The sequence below is a fragment of the Phocoena sinus genome, chromosome 15 (genome assembly GCF_008692025.1).
Source record: "Phocoena sinus isolate mPhoSin1 chromosome 15, mPhoSin1.pri, whole genome shotgun sequence".
Taxonomy (NCBI): Eukaryota; Metazoa; Chordata; class Mammalia; order Artiodactyla; family Phocoenidae; genus Phocoena; species Phocoena sinus.
The window spans coordinates 8,270,675-8,284,262 of record NC_045777.1 but is presented as its reverse complement, the minus strand read 5'-3'; the positions used below and the strand labels follow the sequence as shown (position 1 = coordinate 8,284,262).

General features: G+C 45.7%; 1 protein-coding gene across 1 annotated transcript in view; it reads right to left on the bottom strand.

Moving 5' to 3' along the window:
* Nucleotides 1–10,670: 10,670 nt before the first annotated feature.
* BCAS1 (breast carcinoma amplified sequence 1) overlaps nt 10,671–13,588 on the bottom strand; it is a 98,088-nt gene continuing 95,170 nt past the window's right edge. The window contains exon 11 of the mRNA XM_032607123.1: nt 10,671–11,678. Coding sequence (XP_032463014.1) covers nt 11,604–11,678 — 75 coding nt within the window. The 3' untranslated portion in view covers nt 10,671–11,603. The remainder of the gene's footprint in view (nt 11,679–13,588) is intronic.

Here is a 13,588-nt window from a genome sequence, read left to right as displayed (position 1 = left end):
GCCTTCCAATGCAGGGGCCATGGGTTCAATCCGTGGTCAGCGAACTAAGATCCCACATGCCGAGGGGCAACTAAGCCTGCACGCCGCAACTAGAGAAGCCCTCACACCGCATTGAAAGATCCCACATGCCACAATGAAGATCCCACCTGACGCAACTAAGACCAATGCAGCCAAATAAATAAATAAATAAATATTTAAAAAAAAATACAACAAGCACGGGCTTCCCTGGTGGCGCAGTGGTTGAGTCCGCCTGCCGATGCAGGGGACGTAGGTTCGTGCCCCGGTCCGGGAGGATCCCACATGCCGTGGAGCGGCTGGGCCCGTGAGCCATGGCCGCTGAGCCTGCGCGTCCGGAGCCTGTGCTCCGCAACGGGAGAGGCCACAGCAGGGAGAGGCCCGCGCACCGAAAAAAAAACAAAAAAACAAAAAAACAAGCTAGTGAATATAGCAAAAAAGAAAGAGACTCACGGATATAGAGAACAAAGTAGTGGTTACCAGTAGGGAGAGGGAAGCGGGGAGGGGGGCAATAGAAGGGTAGGGGATTAAGAGGTAGAAAACATTATGTATCGGGCTGGCCAAAAATTTCGTTCGGGTTTTCCATAAGCTCTTGCAGCAAATCCGAAAGAACTTTTGGGCCAATCCAACATTAAGTGAGCTACGAGGATATACTGTACAACATGGGGAATATCACCGATATTTTATAATTATAAATGGGGTATAATCTTTAAAGAAATATATGATTTCACAAATTTTTTTTTAAAAGGATAAAAATGTTTGAAGCAGCATAACGATAAGAGCTGCAAATGCTAATTTTGTGCTAACTTAATCCCAGGTACTGCTCTGAGCAGGCTGGGAATTTCATCTGGTTACTTCTACAATGATGGGATTGTCAACATCACTGCCATTTTACAGTGAAGAAACTGAGACGTGATGTTTTATACAAGCCCAATGTCTTAGGGATAGTTCATAGGAGAACTGAGTCCTAGAATGTTCTTCATTACTACTCCAAACATATCACACAAGGGTACGACACACAACTATGCATGTGGGATTTCCTACAGCATTTCCTTGATATATGGCCTTGGCAATGGATCCCTCCTTAGCCATACTGGAGTGTCCTCTGCTTTTCTTGTTTACCACTCTCCCAGGCCCAGACTCACAACTGATACTCAATCGTTCAATGAATAAACCAATCCCACATTGATAAAGGCGGCCAGGAATCGGGTCATCCACTCCTTTTATCAGAAGTGTCTGTCAACGCCATGGGACTTTCATAGATTTATTTCTGTGTGTCCACCATTCCAAGTTGAAACAGATAATGTCAACCCAGTTCACAAGACAAGCAAACACTTAAACTGAGAAGACGATGATAAAACCAGGGACTTATTTCACCCTGGGAATATTCCAGAAACCAAGTTTGAATAATTGGTTCATGTTCAGTTGGACACAGGTTCACTCCCAGGTTGACTCACACATAGAAATACTCCGGACTACCTTATGACTGCTACACACACGCACGCACACACGCACGCACACACACACCATCTTTCCAAAATGGCAATTATGCAGCATGAACCAGTCGCCCTTGACTTCAGAGCACCGAGTCCTTCCATGTCGACCTTGATTTCCGTCTCTTTCTGATACTCTTATCCAATCTAACAGCAAACACTGCCCACCCCATCTTCTAAATTTTAGGCCTACTGTATGGCCAGCACATACAGTCAATTTTGGTAAATATTCCATACGTACTTCAAAAACATTATATATTCTACAGTTATTGGTTGCTTTGTTCTTTAAATGTCAATTCAACCAACTGTGTAAATAGTGCTGGTCAATTTTTTTTTTTTAATTCCTACTAATTAGCTTCTGTTGGTTTGTTTATTAGTTACTGATAGAGGAATGGTGAAGCTTACAACTACCATGGTGGATTTCTTTATTTCTCCTTCTAGACCTGGGGGTTTCTGCTTTATACATATCACAGCTATATTAGCAAGAGTTTCTAGATTTAAAATTGTTCTGTCTTTCTCCTTGTCTCTGTACAGAACAAGGGCAGAATAGGCCCTCAACAAATGTTTGCTGTCTGTGTCAAATAGAGGGTCAGATGGAGACGATTCAGAGTCTCTCTGCTTCTCGTCTCCAATAGTCTCTCTTTTTTTTTTTATTGGATCCAATAGTCTCTATTTAGCCCCTGAATGAAGAAGCCTACGTTTCCCTCTGAGTCACAGTCAACAGCAAAAAAAAAAAAATTTCCTAGCATGGTCATTTTTCCAGAGTTGCTATCCAAGGCTGCTATGGCACCGAGGGATGAAAGAAACATCACCACCAGCCCCCATTCCAGAATTTCCTGTCTTGTCTTGTGGTTAACTTAAAACATTTCACCTCCCGCCTCCCTCTTTCTCACCATCTCTTCTTTATGGTTAAAGAAGTTATAATTTTGCAAAGGGCATGGTTAAGCAAATCCAGAGATCTTGGCTAGGGGACCTGATTTTTCAAGGCCCTATTTTTTTGTGAGCTGAAGAAATCTGTATGTTGCAGAGTTTGCACATGAGTTTTTTAGCCTTAGTCAGGACTGGTGCACAATTTCCTGTTTTTGTGTCCTCAAAACTGCTAAGCTACTTGTGAACAACTGGCCAAGAGAGGGAGGGGACAGGGGCTGTGGAGAGAGGGTTTTGAGCCAAGAGGGGTGGAGAAGGCTGCTCCTCCCTGGGTTCTGGCAGAACTTCTGTGAAAGTGGAAAAGTTCCTTGGTGTTTTATTTTTGTTGTTTAAAGGCAGGGAAGTAGAGACTGGAGGCAGATTCTCAGATTCTAGACTTGAAGTTGGGGGTTTGAGTGGTTAAGAGAAGAAGAAACAAGTCTGAGCAGGAATTTTAATCAGTTTCCAAATACTCAAATGACAGTTGAATCTCATAATGTTCTGATAAACGTGAACATTTACTAAGCACTTATTATGCGCTAGGCACCGTGTTAACTGCTTTGCAGGGAGTGTGCTGTTAAATCCCCGTAGCAACCCCTGGAGGTGGATTCCACTATCAGCTCCATTTTATGGATGTGAAAGTGAGCCTGGGAGAAGTGAAGTGACCTGGCATTCCAACCCAGGCCCTTGGACCCAGAGCCTGTGTCCTTAACCACTCCTCTGTCCTGAAGAGACAGAAGGTGACAGGGTTGTCTCAGAGGCCATAGTAGATGTGCTCTTGTCTGTGGAAACAGGGGAGGGGATGGGTCCCTGACCAAAGCTGCTCCCTGCTTTTTCTTTTTCTCTCTCTCAAAGCAGGGCCTTGGATTGTGCTGGGCATTGGTCTATTTGCTCCTACTTCCTCTCTCCATGCTGCCCTTCACACTGCCTTTCCCAGGTTCCATTGCCAACTGGCTCCTGGTTTGCTTCAGCCAGTGGAAGGCTCTGGCACCAAGATATTTTTCCCTCCCATCAGCAGAAAAACACTGCTTCCAGACCCCCGTCCCCACAGCTGCCCTCAGGCAGTCTTTCCCCTCCCGCACCTCCCCACATGGCGCTCCATTTCCCACAGGACCACCGGGTTCCCTGGTCTGGTAACACCACCTCTTCCTTTTATCTCTCTGGCCCCAATAGTGGTTGTGGCTTCCTTCTGTGTCTCATCTCTGGATGGCCTTCTTGTCACATGCTTGCCTTGTCAGCTCTTCCAGCACCTTTAAAACCACTACCCATATTAATCCTCCTCTATTAAACTACTGGCACAAGCGAGGTTCCCTGAGAGGACCCTAAGTGAGACACAGACATTTGTGCTTTAGATACAGACCCTGAGACAAGAAGTTGGACGCAGGCTGTTTATTTGGGAAGGGGTCCCCGGGAGCGTGAATGAGGGAGAGTGTGTTTCTGAGTGTTACTACTGGGGCAGTTGGGTTCAGTCTTGCTGGGGACACTGTGGGAGCATGCGGAAGACCCACCCCAAAAGATGGCGAAGCTGAGATATTTATCCACCGTTTTCCACCCCTCACTGGTTGAGGGTAGCCTCTGGGGACATGAACTTTCAGGCATTTCCAGGATGCCCTGCATGTGGGCTGAACAAGTTCTCACAGCCCCTGGAGGAAGCCACCAAGAAGAAAAGCAAATCATGGAGGGATCATTGAGGTAGGAAGTTATCAGTACCGGTGAACTCAGAGCTGGACTGAGGAGCAATGAGGCGGGGCATCTGTTACTATAGCAACCTGGCTAATAGTATAAGTAGATACAACCAAGGAAAGTCAAAGGCAGACCTGAGTTCCCTCCCCCACCCACCCCAAATTCTACTTTATTTTGGAAGGGGATGGACACCAGGGAAGATCAACATTTTTCTCCCTCTCTCCTCCCTCCTTTCTCTTTTCTCGGATGAGCCAGACAGACAAGTGGTTACCAGGACGGGGAAAGACAGGGATGCGGCTTAAGGGTGTCCCAAAGATTGGATGGGCTTTGAGCCCTTGAAAGAGAAGACGTACACTCTACCTTGTACAGGTGTCACCTGCAGCCTCATCAATAATGCTGACTGAGCACTTAACACCTGCCGGGCACTATGCTAGCAAGCCATAAATGCATTGTCTCATTTACCCTTCTCAGCAAGTCTCTGAGTTAAGTTCCATTATTATTCCCATTCTACAGATGAGCAAACTAAGGTAAAGTAACTGACTCAAGATCTCACAGCCTTGGTTCATAGACGTGGGTAATCTGGATGGACTGTGGGACAAAATTCCAAATTCCCACTTACGGCGCTTGGAAAGAAGCATTTAAGCATTCTTCTAAGGACCAGTGCCATTTAGAGGTTTTATCTGAGTATTTCTTACACTCGTTAAAGAGTCTTAAAAACAAAATGATTATACTTTATGGTATCTAGTAGTTCAGGTCACTCAAGGAATCCAATGAATATTAGTTGAATTGAGTTTGCATTATTAGATATGCCTGCAACAAAATACAAATCTGATTATGTAACCCTCCAGCTCAGATCTCTTCCATGGCTCCCTACTGCCCTCAGGACAAAGTTTAAACTTCTTACCATGGGCTCCTTACTGCGTGTCCCTGTTGACCTGATCTGGCCTTCTCCCCAGCCTTCATCATCTTATCTATCCTCCCCCCGCAGCCTCACTCAAGCCATGCTGAGTTACTTGCCATTCTCTCTGTAGACTCCGGGCTTTTGAACTTCTGTTCTGCTGGAAACCCCTTTGGCCATTCTTTGAGAGTTAGCCTCAAACTGTCGCCTCCTCCAATGGCCAACCCCTGTAGTCTTGTAGCAGTGCCTTCCTCTGAGTTCCACAATGCCCTGCATTTACTTATCTTACATTATATTATGATTGTCTTTTTGTCTGCCTGTCTTTCCCACAGATATGAAAACATGCATTTAAGAGCTTAGGTTGGGTTTCAACCTTGGTTCTGACCTGTGTGTCCTTGGGCAAAGTTGCTTCTCCTCTCTGAGCCTTGGTTTTCTCATCTGTAAAATGGGCAATAAACAAGGGAATTCATGTGAAGCACAATACCTGGCATATAGTAAAGTCCAGTGTTAGCTATCATCATCTTTGCATCTCCTGAACATGGTCTTTTTAAGTTGATGCTCAGTGAAGTAAGAGCTCAACCTAGACCAGTGGTTTTCAATTTCTTCTGCATCAGAACCACCCTGGAGCACTTGTGAAAACACACATTTGATCCAGTGGTCTGGAGGGGGCTTGAGAATTTGCATTTCTAATTGGTTCTCAGGTGATGCTGATACTGATTGTTATGGGGCCACACTTTGAGGGCCACTCAGCTGGGCACCTGAGGAGGGAAGATGTCTGATTAGAGTGATCAAACACTTGGAGCTAAAATAAACTCATACTAGAGCATAAGGCAACCCTCTTCCCAATGGACGTGGCCATAGAATATTTATCTATCAATTTACCCATTTGGTTGCCATTTATTGAGTATCTACTACGCCCAGGCATTGTGCTAGACACTGACGATAGAGCAATGAATGAGACAAGAAGGTCCCCGGTGTTGATGAGCCCACGGTCTAATGGTCCTGGTTTGCAGGGCAGGCATCATAATTGCTCAGGTCCCATCAATTTGAATTGAAGGGGCCTGGTTGTTTTGGGGAACGGCTACCTTTAAAAATACTGAGATTAGGGCTTCCCTGGTGGCACAGTGGTTGGGAGTCCGCCTGCCCATGCAGGGGATGTGGGTTCGTGCCCCGGTCTGGGAAGATCCCCCATGCCGTGGAGCGGCTGGGCCCGTGAGCCATGGCCGCTGAGCCTGTGCGTCCAGAGCCTGTGCTCCGCAACGGGAGAGGCCACGACAGTGAGAGGCCCGCGTACCGCAAAAAATAAAAAATTTTAAAAAATTAAAAAAAATACTGAGATTAATGCTTGCTTTACTGTTTACTGCATTATCCTAGTGGCCGTCTCAATATTGATTTCACCAAAATGCTAAATCAAAACTGATTATGGTAATCCCGTAATTCCCTTGTCTGGCACTGCAGCCATCATCTGGCACTGGTTTTAGGATGAGGTCAGCTCATGGGACACGGCAGAGCAGAGTCCCAGAGAACCAGGGGCAGGCTGTGACAAAACACCTGTTACATAAAATGATAAATATCCCTACTGTTCTTATTATTAATTAGCCAATTTGAGTAGGCGTTTTCAGCTACTTGGTGCTAAAATGCCCTGTGCTCTAACAGCCCTCCTGTACTGTTTTTTATGCACCAGCCACTGCATGAAGCGTTTGCCTTGCTCCAACTTGCTCCACGCTCACAGCAACTCCATGAAGTTGGCACTTTTATTATCCTCCTGTTTAGGGAGGAAACTGACGAGGTAAGTCACTCGCCCTCTCCCCTAGCTGGGTGTGGAGAGAGGCAAGGCTGCTTTGTGGAGCGTGGTGGGCCGGTGAGGGTGACTTACATGCTTAGCAATGCCACCAACTTAAACGGTTTGCAATCACACTACCCTTCCTCAAGCTTCTTCCAAGACTGAGCTGATAAGAATGGAAAAACCAACCAACAACCAACTTTACCTTTGCTTGGGGGACTGAGAATCACAGAAGGCAATTGACTTACCCTGTTTGGCCCTCTTATTCTAGTTCTCTTCATTCAACTTGACCACTTCCTAGAAGTTACTTAAGAGTAACATATTCTTAAAGAGTTGCTTCAGCCCAGCCTCCTGGTCCAGCCGTCAGGGAAAAGGACCAGGCTAGAGACTGTGGGACGCCAGGTCTTGGAACTCCCGGCTGTGGCCAGATTTAAAGGGAAATGTCCTTCAACGAGAATAAATCACGTGAGCAATGAGCACTCATTACCAGAGATCCAGCTGGAGGCCATTTTGTTAAGGAGTGCGCCTTTGGGGGAAAAAAGCCATACAGGTGCACATCAGTCCCCCTCATAATGAAATATAACAAAGGAGGCAATTAAGTTCAGTTAGGGGCATACAGCTTTAAATGAGATAATGTATTCAAAAAGCAGTCTATAAACTGTGAAGTGTGTTAATGTAAAGCCTTATTATTATTACCCTTACTTCTGTGAAATTGCACGGGTTGCTACCCAGGCACGGGCTATGGCTAGTTAAAGGGCCAGGGGATAGAGAGGCTACAGTGAATAGGTTTCTGGGGAAGGGAAACAGAGGCGAAAGAGTTAAGCTCCCCAGAAAACCAATTTATGCAAAGGGCTGGATCCTGACTGGCATTCAGGCCAGGGCTAAGATCTGAATTACAAATTTACAGAATTTGCTGCTCTGTAAGTAATTTCTTTTCTTCCTAATGGAGCCCGTAATTTCCAGGGGGGCTGGACTCCCTTTATTTCCACTGATAGAGTGAACAAGATCTAGACCACAGAGGAACCTAATCCTACTCACCGAGCAAACTGCCTTTTTAAAAGGCCGAAAAAGGGACATTGGGAGGATAAAAGCTGGTAAGAATCATCTTACATTTCTGCAAAGCGCATTCCCTGCATTTGCAACCTGGGTGAGTTAATAATGGAAATCATTTTGCTTTCCTTCTCTCTAAGGTAGGGTGGTGATCTGATTTTATTTTGTAAGGCTTAAGATCAACTTGGGATTATTTGACAAAAGAAATGATACTTGTCAGGTCTGCTCCCTTCCAGGCACTTTGAGAGAGAGCCAGCAGAACACAGATTCTAGCCTCTTGGAATCTAATTAAAGGGGACCCCAGTGCATCTGTTTGCAAGCAAACAACAACAGTCCAGCTAGAGAGTCTCCGTGTGTGTGTGTGTGTGTGTGTGTGTGTGTGTGTGTGTGTGTGTGTCTGTGTGTATTTAAATCCCCGATAATTTGTTTAAAGGGCAGGGGGGTACAATAAAACCAGTTTGGCATTTCCTTGGGTGGTATGTGTCCCTTTCCCCAAGAGGATGGATTCATGAGAGACCTCAGGGGCTGCTGAGAACAACTGTGCCTTTGAATGAATTCTTTTATGGGTATCAGTCCAGAAGTCGCCGTTGGCTGGAGCTGGAAAGCAGAGTTTTTTGATTTTTGTTTTCCCCGATTGCAGCCATTTCAGCTCAAAGGCCCAGTTCCTGGAAAGGGTACTTCTTCATGACATTGGAGAAGACACTCTTCCATGTGCACCTAAAAATAAAGAAGTCAATAATTTAATGAGTATGTCAACTTCAAAAAGGTACCTTTGCCTCCTCCTCCAGGTCTTAATTTCTCTTTCAGTTTCAGGGTGTTCTCAACATTTTACTGTGTGCCGTTTTGCTATCCAAATGGCATTCCTGGGTTCTGTAATTTGAAGAACTTCAGTCCTTCTGTGAATCTGTGTGCTGGGAGCTTTCCTGAGCTCACTTGGGAACTGTGCGCTCTTTTCACACTAGGTCAGCAGGAGCATGGAAATTAGTATTTATTGTAAACGCATCAGGAATTGGCTCGCCAGTCAAAACCAAACAAACTCCACAAAACTCAAAAATGGAGTTTGAACTTGCTTCTCAGGCTACAACTGGCTTTAGAATCCCCCCAATAAGCCATTTATTTGAGTCCTATCTGGCTTAAATTTTCTTAAAAAAAAAAAAAAGCAATTTCATTACAAGATTGTTCTCTTTTTTGGCCAGGAGGATGGGAAACAAGTTACAGAAACTGTTGGCATGCTTTCCAGCAAGATTCGCAGCAGAGAACTTCTTTTTAAAAATTAAAAAATGTTTTTCTGGGGCCGGAGAGGGTGGGAGGGCTCCTTCTGCATTAGTGACTCAGCCCTGCCTGGGGACATTCCTCTTCAGGGCAAAAAGCCCCTGTGTCCAGTGAGGTGAAGCTTGCAAATAATACTGTCACCTTTCTCAATAGACTGGTATGGTCCGGAGCCCAAAGGTCACACCAGGCAACCCCCCTGGTGTTTAGAGACACAGCGGTAACCAGCTGCCTGTTTGCCTTGAATCATCCCATGTACTGTAATGGCGATGGTGGAGGTGGAGGGAAGGTCACCCCCCACCAAGGGCTTCCCCAGTGTTTTTTTTTTTTCTTGATTTGGGCAAAGTTAAGCGTGCAGACATGAAGCAGCATGAGGTCACTCTCAGCTGGGTGAGTCACAGACACTGAGGACTCTCCAGGTTCGAGCAGGAGGGATGAAGAAACCAACCCCTCTGCAAGGGAAAGGCCTCTGGTCTTTATTGGAAACTGAGCATTCAGGCAGCCCAAGCTGGGAGCCAGCGGGTTCCAGGAGCCAAGGATCTCCCAATTTGTTCTTTTAGAAACATTTTTGTCCCGAACACATTATCCAAAGGCCTTTTTGCCTAAGCCATTGTTTTATTTGCCTAAGGTATAGACTTGTCAGGAGAGGATGTTCCATGTTATTTCTAATCACCGGGTGATGGATTGTACATGCGATGGATTTGTGTGAGTCAGTGTATGCGTGTGGTTCTGTCGGTTACACGTGTCTGTTTGTGTATGATTATGAATGTGTGTATGCACTTACCTATTCCTGTATAGAAGTAACTATGTTTGTAAGTATGAATGTGTGCATATGTGGGTATAAATACACGCTTGGATGTATACATGTGTACCTGTAGTGGACACTTGGGATGACCCTCATCCTCTAGCCGGTAAGGGATCCAGCTTCCCAGCTCAGTGGGAGCAGCTTGCCTGTCCTGACACCTCCCAGGGTGGCCCGTGGCTCACCAACAAGGGGACAAACCCTGCCTTGTAGGTATAACCAACTTTATGGTGCAATTCATGCTCCAGGGACCCCTGGCAGATCAGGACGAAACTCAACTCCAGCTGAGACCAATTCCTGCCCTGTCCTTCTCTTCTTCCCTTTCCCCTGGGAGCCCTCCTTCAGCCTAACACGTGCATCTGAATCCCTGTCTCAGGCTCTGCTCTAGGCGGCGTGGCCTAAGAAAGTGTTTGTATATATGTGCCTGTGTGCGTATATACAAATATACATGTGCACACATTTGTATGTGCACGTGCCCACGTACAAGGAAACTGAGAAGGATCTGGAAGAAGAGATAAGATGGAAAAAGAGCACTGACTTTCTACTGTGGAAGATAAAGGCATCTCAGACATAGAGCATGAGAGACCTGCTTTCAAAGTTGAAAATTAAAAGATCCTTCAGATGTAAATGTGCTTTTTATTAAATCAGAAAAAGATACAGTATACATGGTATCAGTCAATCATATGGCTACTTTGGATTACATTTTAATACACTCATCGTCCTATGTACTCCTCTGTACAAGTATTAAAAAAAACCCAGGTATTTGAATAATCTTCTGTAAATTTTTATTATTAACTGGGGTTATAGGGAGGGTTTTATCAGAGCACATCCTGAGAACATTAGGAAATTACAGACAGACTTGAGATAAGTGTCAGACAGAACAGATGAAGCAAGCCCCTCAGCCATCTGAGAAACATTAATAATGTAAGATTGCAGAGACCGAAATCTTTGTTAGGGATGCAGGATGCGGGATGAAAATGGAGACCTTGGCGCCCCCTAGTGTTGCAAAATAAACTCGCAACTTCACTTATTCGGTTTGGTTTGTTTTTTTTTGGAAGTTGTAATCCCCGCCCTTGTCACTGAGCCTCAAAAAGCAATTGTTTTCCCAAATTATGTCAAGCCCTCTCCAGTCAATCTTTTCCCGCTCGTCAGTAACGTTCAAGAACCCTATTTGAAAAACAACTCTTATTCATTCCTTTGTCGTTCCCCACACATTCCGTTCCAGAAAATTGGCAACCTCCCAACACAGAGCCCACGTTTTCCCTCCTTGAGACATGAACTTAAACAAACGGATTCTTGTCTCTCCTCTTCAAGCTGAGAGGGTGAGCGTGTATTTACTACAAAGCTTAATCCCTTCAGGCAGGCGTTTTCCTTCTGCAACTTACTCATCACCGGCCATTTTTCATAACTTCACCAGAACGCAGTCCTCGGCCCCCTCCCCCTACCTGCTTGGCAACCATCGACTCTTCTGACCTGGCTCGTTAACCTGCTAAACCATCCTGACAGTTATTTACCAGGAAAGACTGGACCAGAGACAGAAATAATACACCTCAATATACAACAGCTCAGGCTTAATTTGTAAGCAGAATTTCATTTGATGGCCATCAGAAGAAAAAATATATACATGGAGCGGGGTTGGGGAGGAGATTGAGTAGGGAGAAGACCTCTTGGTGGCAGAACTTGGTGGGAACCGTGGTGATTTGTTTACTTGGATTTGCCAACTGGTCCGATGGATACGGGGTCTGTTTGCACTTGAGCGTCCAACATCCGCTTTGGTCCCTGGAGAGAAATATACAAGAAGTTGCATCCTAGTGAAGAGCTGTAATACCAACAGCAACTACCATTTATTTAGCACCGACTCTGTGCCACATAAATACCCCTTATTCGTGGGCAGTGGGTAAGAGAACGGTTTCCAATGAGATGCCCGAGTTCAGTGCCCGGTTATATTACTTTCTAGCGTTGTGAAATCCTGGACAAATGGCTGAACTCTTTGTGCTTCAGTTTCCTCATCTTTAGAATGGAGGTGATAACATTTATCTCGGAGGGGTTGTTCCAAGATAAAGTGAGTCCTGACTTGTAATGTACTTAGTACCTGGGGTGTAGAAACCCTGCCACAGTTAGAGCTCACTTCCGTCACCCTCTCTAATCACTTTCTAACCACACTGCCTGTTTGCTTTTCTTACAAAACGTATCTTTGCAAAGTTTTCATGTAATGCCAAGTAGGCTGCTATCTGTTAGAATCCAAGCAGCATATGGAGGAGGAGGGAAAAAGGGGCAGAATGAAGGGGATGTCACTAGGAGGGCAAAGGTCACGCAGGGAGTGGTTGGCGGTGCAGTCTCTGAGAAGCTGACCTGAGGGCTGAGGCTGGGCTGGGCGGGGGTGAGGGGGGCCAGAAGCTCGTTTCCTGTAGGTGACAGGGCCTCGATGGGTCCCTGGCTGGTGCCAGTCCCGCTGCCGGCGTTGCCCTCTCAGGAAAGGGGTCAGACAACCCCAGGGAAATGTGTCCAGCCTGGCAGTCCTCAGGGCTTGACCGGATCCTTGCAAGATGGCAGGAAACCCTTCCCTCCTTCTCCACCACTGTTGGGAGTCTCCTGACAATGGGAAGATGGAGGACTTGAAGAATAAGCACTTCCACCTCAAAGGGACGTTGCCGTAATTAAAGAGATGATGAATATAAGTGAAGCACAGCCTCAGAGGAAGGGCTCGGTGACTTGAATTGTAATTATTATCTAGAACCTGCCCACGTCTTGGCATCTCTGCAGGCATCACAATGCCAAACCGCCACTGGCTCTCCCAGGTAACCCTAGAAGTGTTACCCTGGGCATCTGTTTCTGCTCTTGCCACTCTATAAGCCACTTCTGCACTATAGCAGCAAAATAGTCTTTAAAGGCTATAAACAAAGGTCCTTGCTTAACACCCTTTAATAGCTTCCCAATTGAAGTAGGATTATGTCAACATTCTTTGCACAGCCTGTACAGCCAGCAAGAGCTGCCCACTGCTCCAACCTTAGCGACTTTTATTATTCACCTAGCTCACCAGCTCCCAGCAACGGGGCCTCAAACATACAAAGCTCATTCCCACCCCAGGGCCCTTGCACATGCTGTTCCCTCCTGCTGGAACAAAGAGCCTTGCTCTCTTCCTGTCTGGCACCGATAATCAATCCTGCCTCATCTCAAATATTATCTCCTCAGAAACACTTTCTGGATCCACAGATTCCAAGTTGCACACAAACTGCTGTCCTCATCCCCAGCGTAACCCTATCACATCACCATGTTTATTTCCCCTCCGTGACTTCCCACACTCACATTTTTGTGTTTTAATTTATCTACTTTATAGTTCCATGTGTCCCACTAGAAAGTGAGCCTCAAACTGAGGTTCTACACACATACTCAAGGACACAAAGACGAGACAGAAATAGATGACATTGATCATAAAATTTTAAACCTGGGGCCTGAGATTCTGTATTTCTAATAAACTCCCCAGAGATGCTTCTAAAGACCAAACTGGGGCCAGAGGAACCACAGCCCTCACTTAACCTCTATCTATAATATTAGAGGGCACCAATGTCTACAGATATTCATGAAACGGAATAGTTAGGAATGATTAGGGCAGTTTGCTTCACGTAACTACCCCATCTTCATTGCAACACGAAGGTGAACCCCGGTTCACTGGCCCCATAGCTGATGCC